The following is a 12,560-nucleotide window of genomic DNA, read 5'->3' on the forward strand; positions in this document are numbered from 1 at the left end:
AGTGTGCCCCCCCCCTTTCCAAATGGTAGGGGGCGCGTCCCCCTTGTACCCCTGGGATTTCCGCCATGTCGTCGTCGTCGATTTTTCATCATGATTTTATTAGATACCACAGCTGTTTGTATTTTTCCTAACGTTAAGCATTCGAATGGTAGTTAACTATTACCAAATCCCAACATAACTTGTTTATAGCATGATTCTCATCAAACTATTGCGAATTGGGAAATCCCAGGGGAGATAATAGCGAAATTTAACCTTTGTGAATATTCAATGTCTTGAAAAACATTCATTGTCATATCATCCAGAACCTTGAAAAATGATGTCATAGTTGATTACACATGATTGGCTTTACTCCATCATGAATGGTGAATAAACATGATCTTGCTGATTCCCACCGTTTAATTTTTTTTTTGTCGATGAAGTATTCAATCATGTATTCAATCAGTGATGACGTGCAACTATTACGAACTTGAAGCACCATCCCAAAATAAAACACAAACCGTCATATCACAGACTTTGTAAACTCCGAAATAAAGAACACTCAAAATGATGGTCAAGGTATGCTTATTATTTGCGGTTTTGATGGTCGCCACAACAATGGCCGCTGTATGGCAAGGTAAGTTTAGTCGGGTCTATTTTGTCTACAGCTGCAGTTGGTGTAGCTCTAGTCTAATATCACATAAGCCAAATGTTTTGTTCTACCATTTTGGTCTAATAACTTGCAAGGGCTACCGAACGGTTTTGAAAAGGAGGGGTAGGGGTCACCAAAAAAATATATATATTGTCTTTTTTGTGTGTGTGCACTTTTATTGAAAAAGTCCCACCCACAACCTGCGCGGTTCGCGCGTTTCCGTTTTACACCCTGGCGAAGGCATTTTCCGGAAAAGTAGCCAAAAAGCGACTAGTGAAGAGTCTACGTCTACGTTTGTTTACATTATCAGCTGGGCGCGCGATCCAAAGTCCGCACCGAAGTTATCCGCAGAACATACCGTACTTTCAAATGCAGCTGAGCTTATACTTTCCAGGTTCAATACGAATGTTTGCCTTGATCATTTGCCTTGCCGATTTGCTGATGTCTGTCTTTCTCTCTATCTGTCTATATATCTATCTCTCAAATTCTATCTCTATCTATCTATGTAACTGCAGTATCTATCTATCTAATAATCTTCTCTGTCTCTCTCATTCTTTATCTAACATCTATCTATCTCAAATTCTCTATCTCTCTCTATCTATCCATCCATCTGTCTGTCTTTCTCTATTTCTCTCTCTCTACCTACCTATGTAACTACAGTATCTATCTGTTAATTTGTCGCTCTTCTCTCTCATTCTTGATCTATCTGACATCTATCTATCTCTCTATCCATCTATCTATCCATCTATTTATCTATTTTTTAACTTATCTATCTATCTGTTAATTTGTTAATAATCTTTGTCTCTCTCCCTCTTTATCTATCTAACATCTATCTATCTCTCATCTATCTATCTCTATCTATCCATCTGTCTTTCTCTATTTCTCTCTATCTATATATCTATCTATGTATCTATCTATCTGTTAATTTGTCTATCTTCTCTGTCTCTCTCTTTCTTTATCATTTCTATCTATCTAACATCTATCTATCTGTCTCTCAAATTCTCTATCTCTCTCCCTCTCTAGCATCTGTCTGTCTTTTTTCTCTCTCTCTCTTTGTCCGTCCATATTTCTATCTACAACATCTCTCTCCCTATCTATCCTTCTCTCTCTCTCTTTCTCTCTCTCCCCCTCTCTGTCTCTCCCCCTCTCTCTATTTATCTATCTATCCATCCATCTCTCCCTCTTTCTCTCTCTTTCTATCTATCCACCTCTCTCTCTCTCTCTTTCTATCTATCTATCTATCTATCTGTCTATCTTGTCTCTATCTATATATTTATCAGTCTTCTATATCTATCTTTCGGCAGCTTCTAAGTGTATCAATCCATCAAACTTCAGTTTGTCTTTCCATTATAAGTATCTGTTTATTTTGATTTTGCCTGTCATTCTATTCATTTAGTTAATAATTTATTTTTAGAAAAAAAAACTATCATAAACAACGCGACTGCAAAAGCATGTTCGGATTTCACTCCTGACTGCCGCTCTCTCTGTACATGAAGTGCCGAGGAACTCTGTGCTCTGATCAGTAACTGTGCAAATTGCATGCGGTGGTGGACTCGCCTGTGTCGCACGCTGCATGCAACCAGCGACGTGTGTAGACTCTTCACTAGTCGCTTTTTGGCTACTTTTCCGGAAAATGCCTTCGCCAGGGTGTAAAACGGAAACGCGCGCGCGGTTCTTGCCCTCGGAGGAAGTCATTCCCTTGGGTTAGGTACCAGCGGTATGAGGTCCTTATCCTTGGAACTTTGACCCTGGTCTCTTGTGTAGGACCTCGGACGACGCCACAACAAAACCGGGCAGGGTATTAATAGAGATTTATGAAAAAAGGAAGGAAATGTCAATAAGTTGATAGGTCTAACAATTTTTTAATGGGAAATCGTTTTAGTACTACCGTACGATATACTCGACGCCATCGTCGACATAATCCTCAATTTGATTGGCATCGGACAGTCTCACCCCTCACCTTTGCAATTCCGACCTTTCACATAACACTTATCTATCTATCTATCTTTCTATTTATATATATTTCTATCTATCTATTTATCTATCTAACTATCTATCTATTCATCTATCCATCCATCTATCTATCTATCTATGTTTCTAAATTTCTATCTATCTATCCGTCTGTCTGTCTATCTATCTATCCATCCATCCATCTATCTATCTGAAGGAGATCAATGAATAGTTACACGTCGTAACATTTTTGCCAGGTAATAATTTGATAAAATTATTTTCAGATCCGAAATCTCTATACGATACTTTTTTAATCATTATTTCTATATATACTTTTGAAATTCAAATATAAACTGGACGTATAATGTGCATTATCTAATCATTGTCAGTTAAAGTTACAATAATATATTACAAAGTTCCCAGCGTTATGAGCAGAAACTCTCAAGGTGAAGTATTCGGCCCATGCTCAGATACTAATGGACACTTCAGAGGGAGTATATAGGGCCATGCTTATACAAAGTGTCCAAATTTATGATGGCAACCTATTTATTTTTGCATGCATTCATTTTAACAGAGATGTATTAAACATAAATGAAACCAATGATATTGAAATATCATCATTCTTTTTTTTTCTCTCTCTCTCTCTCTGTACTCAGCAAATCACAGCCAATGTGGGAGGGTTAACAAGTTAGGAGCCAGTTTCCGTATTCTAGGCGGAGAGCCAGCACCAGAGAATGCCTGGCCGTGGCAGGTAGCTCTGTTCCAAAAGGGCGAGTTTATCTGTGGAGGTTCTTTGATTGACCCGTTGTGGGTCCTTACTGCTGCGCATTGCATGTGAGTTGGTCATATAATTTATTCCACTATTTCAATATTGAGCTGGAGAGAGCTACTAGGAAAGTAATTCTGATATACAGTATAATTTACAGTATGATTACTTCTAAAAAAAAGGAATTCCTGACAAGATGCTGATTGCGGGCTGATAACGATGATGATGCTGATGATGATGATGACGATGATGATGACGCAAAGAAGGATGACAGGCGCTGCCGAATCGGTGAGGGGGTACGAAAGCGATCCGTGGCCCTATATTTGGCCTATATGTTGATAATGAAGAAGAAGATGATGGTGGTGGTGGTGATGATGATGATGATGAAGATGATGATGACGACGACTTAAATTGGAAATAACAATCTAACCATAATAAACTTTAGTAATCGTTATAAGAGGGATCCAATCGATATTCTCTTTAAATTTTACATTATACAGTGCGTCTCAGAAAAAAACGAAACCGAGATTAAGCGATGATTTATCATATTTAATCATAAAAAAACAATAGACGAGTGACCTACCATTGTAAAGCTTAGAATCCCCTCTTTCATCTGATGTTATCTAAATTATCATCTGATACTACTTAGATTATTCCTCATTCACGCATGAGTGAGCAAAAACAATTTGAATAAAGGATACCAAAAACTCATTTTGGCGGGGGGATTCTGAATCTCAAAAAGAAAATCACATGCCCAAAAAGTTCAATATATGCTCTTCTATTTAATTCCTTAATCGCAAAAAATGGTCAAGAATTAAAAAAGTTATAATCCATCGAAACAATGATTGTATTTCCATAATTTCATTAAATAAACGTGTTTTCACCGGTTTCCCCACAGAATCTATCGCATGGTAAACAGAAGACTTAATGCTTGGCTGATCGTCAACAAAAACGGAGTGTCGAGTGAGTTTGAACGCTAGCCTGTAAAACCTCTTCATTTTATGAAATTATTAAAATTGAAGCCTTATTTCAAATAACCAGAACTTTGTTATTTCTTGACCATTTTCTGTAATTGAGGTATCAAATAAAAGAGCAGATATTGAACTTTTTAAAAATGAGGTTTTCGTTTTGACACCCACATACAGCCTGCCAAATTACCTTTTGGTATCCCCTCTTCAAATTGCTTTTGTTCACTCATGCGTGAATTACAGATGAAAGAGGAGATTCTAAGCCTTACAATGGTAGGTCATTTGTCTATTGTATTTGTGATTAAGTTATGATAAATCATCGATCAATCTCGGCTTCGTTTTTTTTTTTTTTGTGGGATGCACTTTATAAATTCGTTCCTGTTTATTTTACGAAGCTCTGTAATTTCTCTTTTTTTACATGGATATAGCGATCGTTGTTATCTCTGTAGGCCAGGAGTATACACTTTAAGAGTCGGCTCGGTCAACATTACTGGTACTAATGATGCAACGCAAGAACGAAACGCACAAAGAATCTTCGTTCACCCAAACTATAATTTCATAGACTTCGACAACGACCTCGCTTTGTTAAAAGTGGAAGTACCTTTTACCCTCTTTGACGATAAAGTGAACACGGTTTGTCTTCCGACTAATGAAACGGATGGTTGGGTTACAGGAGATAATGTAACAATCACTGGATGGGGAACACGGAAAAGTGACGGTAAGAAGAAAAAAAATACTTTTTTTTTGCATTTTGACGAAATATGCACAAGAAGACAAAAAGGGGGAGTTTTCGTTCTGCGATGCACGACGGATTCAACAACACAGCAAATGTATTGAAAATGTCCGTCAAGGCTGGGAGACCGGTGGGGGGGGCTTTTCTTGAAAGGTTGCGTTTAGACACTATTCTGGTCTCAACACATTTGGTAAATTAATGTATATATATATATATTGCAAAGAAATGGATGAAGAGAACAATGGTAGACGTAGCTTAAATCAAGGTTCCCCAGAGCTATCTACCCTTTGGAAAAATTGGTTATGCCGAAAAATGTCTCCGCCGGGAATCGAACCCGGGCCCCCGGCTTTGAACGCCGGTGCCTTAACCACTAGACCACAGAGACGGGCTAGTGGCTAGGCCGACCGAGATCCGATTGACCGTCAGAAAGACAGATTTTCGACACTATACCAATTACCTTTGTCGGGTGAAGGTGGGTTTTGAAAAATGACAAGCCGTCATGCCTCAGCTGGATCAAAGCTATTGCTTCGATACAGTACACGTATGTGAGAAAGTATACAAATGTGTGAAGCTATACATATACAACACCTTTGGCAACTCTTTTATTTAAATATTGCTGGGGGCCCGGGTTCGATTCCCGGCGGAGACATTTTTTCGGCATAACAAATTTTTCCAAAGGGTAGATAGCTCTGGGGAACCTTGATTTAAGCTACGTCTACCATTGTTCTCATCCTTTTCTTTGTAATATTTAAACAAAAGAGTTGCCAAAGTTGTTGTACATGTATAGCTTCACACATTTATATACACACACACACACATATATATATATATATATATACAGGGGCGGATCCAGGATTTTGAAATAGGGGGGCGCCAGCGGCGAGGGAGCGAAGCGACCGAGCGGGGGAGGGTGTGGGAGGGGGGATACCCCCCTCCGACGGCAAGGACTTTTTCAAAAAATCATGTCCAAAAGTCGTATTTTGAGAGCACCTTTAGAAGAAAAATGCACACTTAAATCACTGTAACTTCATGACTAAAAGACACATACTGACTCATTTAGGAGCTGGTTTCCAGTCACACACCGTATAAGCGGTCATTCAAAACATACATTTGGCAAAGGCTCTTCACTTGCTTGCACGAAAGTATTTTTATTCTCCCCCCCCCCCGTCACATAAAATCTTCGCTCCTTACGCTGACATATAGCTGCGGAGTGGGGTCGACTGGTGATTGAGAATATACAATTTTGCTCCTTGATAATTCGTTGGAATGATTGCTTCGGCGAAACTTAGTTGGGACTTGGGGCGCCCTGGATAATATGCCTCTGAATCTACCAGAAAGTGTAAAAGTTAGTTTACATTAAATACAAATATGTCTGACCTATACATTTCAGTGAAAACGTACATGACCAAGGCAGAATGATAATGCTGCGCACGTGGCGCCCGATACAGGGCTTCATCTTTGAGTGAAGAATAATCTCGGGGATAGACATCATTCGCATCGTTGACACTTTCTCTCGCGATCTGTTACTTACAATTTACATGTATTTGCCATAAAGACGGACAAACGCATGTTACAAAAAACACAAAATTTCGGGAAAAAATGATATCCAATCCAACATCTTCACACTGGTCACTGCACTGCAACTCCCGATTACAAGGTAGTGGTGCAACTTTCCAACCAATCGACTTGCGCGCCCTGGAATTTCGGAATTTACATATTGCAATACAGTATGACAGAGGTGCATTTGTGCGAACACAAAGGCCATGAGTGTAAGTTAAAATATAGTTTTGACTAGATCTAGCCCTTGAAATTGACTACATTGTACCAATCCAGTAAATATAACCATCAAAAAAAAAAAAAAAAAATCCGGCGAAAATAGGGGGGGGGGGGGGGGCGCGCGCCCCGGGGCGCCCCCCTCTGGATCCGCCACTGTATATATATATATATGTGTGTGTGTGTGTGTGTGTGTGTGTGTGTGTGTGTGAGGGTGTGTGTGTGACCCACTAACGCCCTATTTGTTTTTGATTGCAATAGAATTACTGGCACATGAAATAAGAATGGACAGAATTATTAAAGGGATAAGTTTGGGGGAGTATGAAATAAGACAGGTCTTGTATGCCGATGATATGACAATTTTTTTGAAAGACATGGATTCAATAAAAAGGTTGCATTATATTTTTGATGAATTTGAAAAAGTCAGTGGCTTAAAGGTAAATATGGACAAGACACATTTTATGTACATGGGTAAGGAAAATGGAAAAAAACAAATGACCCTGTATATGTATTTGGCAAATATGTTAGGGAAGTTAAAATTTTAGGAGTAATATGTTCAGTTGACTTTAGATTAAAAGAAGATCTGAATTATAAAGAAATATTAAGTAAAATAAAAAAGCTTTTAGGTTGGTGGAAACAACGGGACTTGACTATTATGGGAAAAATACATTTATTGAAAACATATGCATTGACAAAGTTAAATTATGTTTCATCCATCCTTGTTGTCCCCTCATGGGTGTATATAGAAATCGAGAAATTATCATTTGATTTTATATGGGGAGGGAAAGATCGTATTAAAAGAAAAATTATGTATCAGAATTATAATTGTGGTGGGGTTAAAATGATAAATTTTGAAATATTTGTTAGAACGCAGCGTATAATGTGGGTAAAAAGACTTTTGTATGGAGAAAGAAATCTGGGGTGGAAGTTATTTTTTTATTATTCCCTAAGTTCAGTTGGAGGAAGGTTAATTTTTCTATGTGATTATGAAATGAAAAAGATAAAAAGTAAGTTGAATATTCCATCTTATTATTTGGAAATGCTAGATGCTTGGCAAAAGATTGATAATTTAAGACATTTCAATGGTTCTAAAAATCCAATCATTTTCAATAATAAGAATATTTGTATAGAAAATAAAATGATATTTGATAAAGATTTATTAGAACGAGGGTTAATATCATTGACAATGGACATGTTAAACCAGTCGCATATTTTTTGAACCTTGGTATGGGAAGTGATCTTTTGTTTATAATAGGTGAAATATATCATGCAATTCCAAGTGATTGGAGAAATGATTTAGGTTCGATACAATTTTGTGAGATAGACTTAATTAATTATAATATAAACTTGCTTCTGTTGGGGAGGGAAATTAGCTTTAAGGAGGTATTATCAAGAAAAATATATGAATATTTTATCAAAGAATTGCAAAAGTCATATGATTTACAGATAAGAGATGGACAAAATAATTATAATTATACAGAGAAAGAAATTAGTGAATGTTTTTTTAGACCAAGAATAACATTATTAATCGGAAGACAGAGGGAATTTCAATTTAAGCTTCTGCATGGGGCAATTTACACTAAAGTTAATTTGTTTAGATTTGGATTCGTTGAAGATAAACTCTGTTCGTACTGTAAACTGGAAACGGAAACATATTCACATATATTTTTGTCTTGCTTAAAGGTCAAACTGATATGGGAAACTTTGATACAGCGATTTGAATTAGATGAAATAAAGGACTTGAATTGGCGGGATATATTTGTTGGTTTGTCAGGCAATACAAATAGAATAAAAAGTTGTAATACTATTATCTTTATGGTAATATACATGTATATATTATTCATATACAGAAAGGAGGGGGTTTTACCAACCATTGACGATATACATAAACTTATTTTAGAATATAAGGATCAAGAAAAGAAAATAGCTATTAAAATGGGGAAATTAGGGCGGCACATGCAAAAATGGGAAACAGTAAAATTGTGACGAGGTTAAGTTGTAAGTCTTTATTTACTTGTAAGTCTTTACTTACTTTCAATATATGTAATGCTTCTCCCGTGAGCTTGTTATATTCAAAATTTTTCATCGAATTGTTTTGTACTTTTAAACATGATTTATTTATAATGAGTGTGAGCAGATCTTCTGGGCAGTGGTGTGTTGGGTGTGTGTGTGTTTGGGTGTGTTTGTGGTGGGGGAGGGGGAAGTTTGGTCTTTAAGAATTTTTATAATAACTGATTTCATTGATTTTTTTTTAAAGATATATATGACTCATGATTTTGTTAAGTTAGTGGAAAAAAAGTGAAAATATGAAGTGTAAAGTATTATATATGATTTGAAATGTTAAATTGAAATGTTATGTTCATGAAATCAGAATAAAAACATTATTCAAAACAAAAAAAGTGTGTGCGTGTGGGTGTGTGGGTGCGTGTGGGGTGCATGTGTGTAATATCATGCATAAAGACATAAAGACATTAACATGAACATTTCCTTCTATTCATCTTGCATGGATTTTTTTTTTTGTCTTCCTCCTCCCCGTCCATTTTTTAAAACAATAACGAATGGTTTCATTCGATAACAATGAACACAAGAAAATTCCGGGTAAAAAATATGGTCATCTTGCATCGATATCACCATCATGATTATGATCGTGTACTTCTTCTTTAGTATCAAGATCAGTGCTTCTCAACTTTTTTTAAAGATTGTCTCGACAATTATAAAGAGCATATTAGTGCGTAACTTTATGATCTTCTGATGCAGTTGCTGAGCCAGAAATTTAGGGGGTTTTATACGGCGTATCGCGTACAATTGATAAAATGTTGCAATCGAGCATGGCGAGCAAGCACAAATTTCGACATTTTTATTACAAAAATTCAAGTTTGTGATAGATTTTGACACAATATTAAAAAATTATCATATTTCACCCTTATCCGTTTTTTTTTTTTTTTGCTTTTCTCGTTTTTCTCTTGGTCATGAAATATTTCAGGGCCAAGCCCCCTCCCCCATCTGGCTTTTTCCTACCAAAATACTCTTGGCTTTCCTGCACTCTTAGGATGTTTTGTGTTTAGGTGTCTCCGAAGCTCTGACGGTTTAAGCGCCTTCTTTGACAATAACTTCAGCACATTCGACACACATTGCTTTTGGTTTTGCATCACTGCGCAGTTATGACATATCCAAATTTAATGTATTCAGGGACATAATCAAAGGTTCACATCAAAGTTAAATCGAAACCATCATATATGTATGTATATCACAACATGTTACCTATAGGCGTGCCTTTAGCTTTTTTGACCAACGGAGACCGATTAAACATACCATTTTCGGACATTTTAGAACATGATGAATAAACCGTAACTTTCTCCTTATTTTTTTTTTCTTCTCTGGAGCTTCTCGCGGCCCACCTAAGAGAGCTTCGCGGCTCACCATTGGACTGCGGCCCAGTGCACCGTTTGAGAAGCGCTGATCAAGATAATACTTGGCATATGGATTCATCACAGATATTATGATGTTCGACCGTAAATTATTGGGAGATCTGATAACGCAAGCCACCCCACTTAATATAATGGGACGTATATCCCCCCCCCGTGATCGAAACCAGTGGTATACACTGTGGCAGTTGATTAAATGAAATTCCATTTTTGTTTGGATGATATTGGCTCATAACAACAACAACAATGATAATAATGGTAATGATAATAATAAAGATAATGATAATAATAATGATAATAACAATAATAATGATGATAATAATAATGATGATGATGATGATGTTATTGATTTGTATTTCAATCCTGATGACTATCTCAGTCGTAGAGGTTGGTATTGCAGTCGTCGAGTCACATAGTGAACTCTTGTAAGATACACTGGCGTACGGATCGCTTTTGGCACTTGACACCATCATCCCCCCCCCTCTGCCCACCCACACACCCTCACACACACACACACATAGAATTCCGCGACCAAGACAATGAAAATAAGAAAAAGGAACGAAAATCCCAAAACAAGTGGGTGGAATGTGATATTATTTTCTGAATTAAAATAATTAAATCAAATTACATTTTTTAAAAGAAAAGTTATTTTCGCTCGCTCGCAACTTTGTTTTACAATTTCCGCCTCACACGCAGTGGCGCATGCATGCACTCCCATTTCTTTTGGCTCATTATAGGTCACTTACTAGATAGATAATACAGTATTTCGATAATGAATTTTATATAATATGGATTATGGGTTCTCCTTTCTGCAGTGCTTGGCTTGACACATAGAATTCCGCGACCAAGACAATGAAAATAAGAAAAAGGAACGAAAAAGAAAGGACAAGTGGGTGGAATGTGATTTTATTTTCTGAATTATATTTCAAAATTACATTTTTTTAAATATTTTTTTTTCGCTCGCTCGCTCGCAACTTTTTTACCATTTCCGCCTCACACGCAGTGTCGCATGTATACCATGCACTCCCATTTCTTTTGGCTCACTAGGTCACTTACTATAGATAGATAATACAATATTTCGAGGGTATAATGGATTTTATGTAATAAGGATGATGAATTTTCCTCTCTGCAGTGTCTGACCGCCCTGACACTCTTTATGAGGCAATCGTTCCTATATATAACTGGACGAAGTGCACTCAGTCCACGAAATTAAAGACAAGAGGCTTCGTCACCGAGAATATGATCTGTGCTGGCTATGATGATGGTAAAGCTGATTCTTGTCAGGTGATCATTGCTCTAAGTTTGAGTTTGACTTTGTTTGGGATTCCGTCAGGGTTCGTAAAAAGTCTGAAAGGATTGCAAGGATGGAAAGAAAGTTCAAAAAACATTTTTCGTTCTCGAGAAGTAGTTTTCATGTCATATTGAACCCATGAACGTTCAATTAATTGTTTTTGATGGGTGAAATTTTCAAACAAAAATGTAACCAGCATTTGCAAAACAGTCTCCATTAATTTATGAAAAATTGACTGTGGGGATCGGATTTTAATATAATTCAAACTTCATGTGCGACATTATAAGCCTACTCTATAAATTTGCAGTACGTAAGTTTATCCAGTGTTCGCGTGTTTTTTTTTGCTCGATTATTTTGATAATTTAAAATTGTTGATATTATACTATCTTCATGTACAACTTTTTGTCTTCATTTTTTTACCCTTAAAGGGCGACAGTGGTGGTCCCATGGTATATTTCCTCGATGATGCAGACCAGTATTTTCAGATCGGTGTGGTGAGTTGGGGTTATAAGTGTGGCAAACGTGAAGCACCCGGTGTTTATACCAGGCTGACACGTTACGAAGATTGGATCCGGTCGTTCGTTACCACACCAACGCAAATTTCATGTAAGTTCAGCAAAAATTTTCAGGGAATCCAACCAAGATGGATAGTTCTTTAAAGGTTAAGTTCACACAGAGAAATGATGATCTGAATAAACAGAGAAAACTCAAACTAGCATAACGCTGAATATTTCATCGAAATCGGATGTATAATAATAATCACAACAAATCAAATCAAATCAAATCGGAGCTACTAAATCAATGTAACTTTGTACAATGAAAATACAATTATACGCATGTAATGGACATTAAATCAAAATAATATAGCCTCTCGCACTCTCTCGTTGCCAGTGGAACAATAAAGAAAATGGTTTCACTTACCGATCAGAGATAAAGAAGATGTCTTCAAAGAATGATTAAGATTGAGTATAATGAATAGCACAATTAATGTAATGTCCATTGTTATATTATATTCAGGGGAAGAGT

At 36.7% G+C, this 12,560-nt stretch overlaps 1 protein-coding gene across 1 annotated transcript; it reads left to right on the forward strand.

The window, feature by feature from the left end:
- Positions 1-594: 594 nt before the first annotated feature.
- Positions 595-12,273, forward strand: LOC121409678 (trypsin-like). The gene is made up of 5 exons (XM_041601586.1): positions 595-613; positions 3,235-3,412; positions 4,762-5,030; positions 11,376-11,527; positions 11,963-12,273. The coding sequence occupies exons 1-5, from the start codon at positions 595-597 to the stop codon at positions 12,191-12,193; spliced, it is 849 nt and encodes a 282-aa protein (XP_041457520.1). The 3' UTR covers positions 12,194-12,273.
- Positions 12,274-12,560: the final 287 nt, after the last annotated feature.

Source organism: Lytechinus variegatus, chromosome 2 (genome assembly GCF_018143015.1).
Source record: "Lytechinus variegatus isolate NC3 chromosome 2, Lvar_3.0, whole genome shotgun sequence".
NCBI lineage: Eukaryota > Metazoa > Echinodermata > Echinoidea > Temnopleuroida > Toxopneustidae > Lytechinus > Lytechinus variegatus.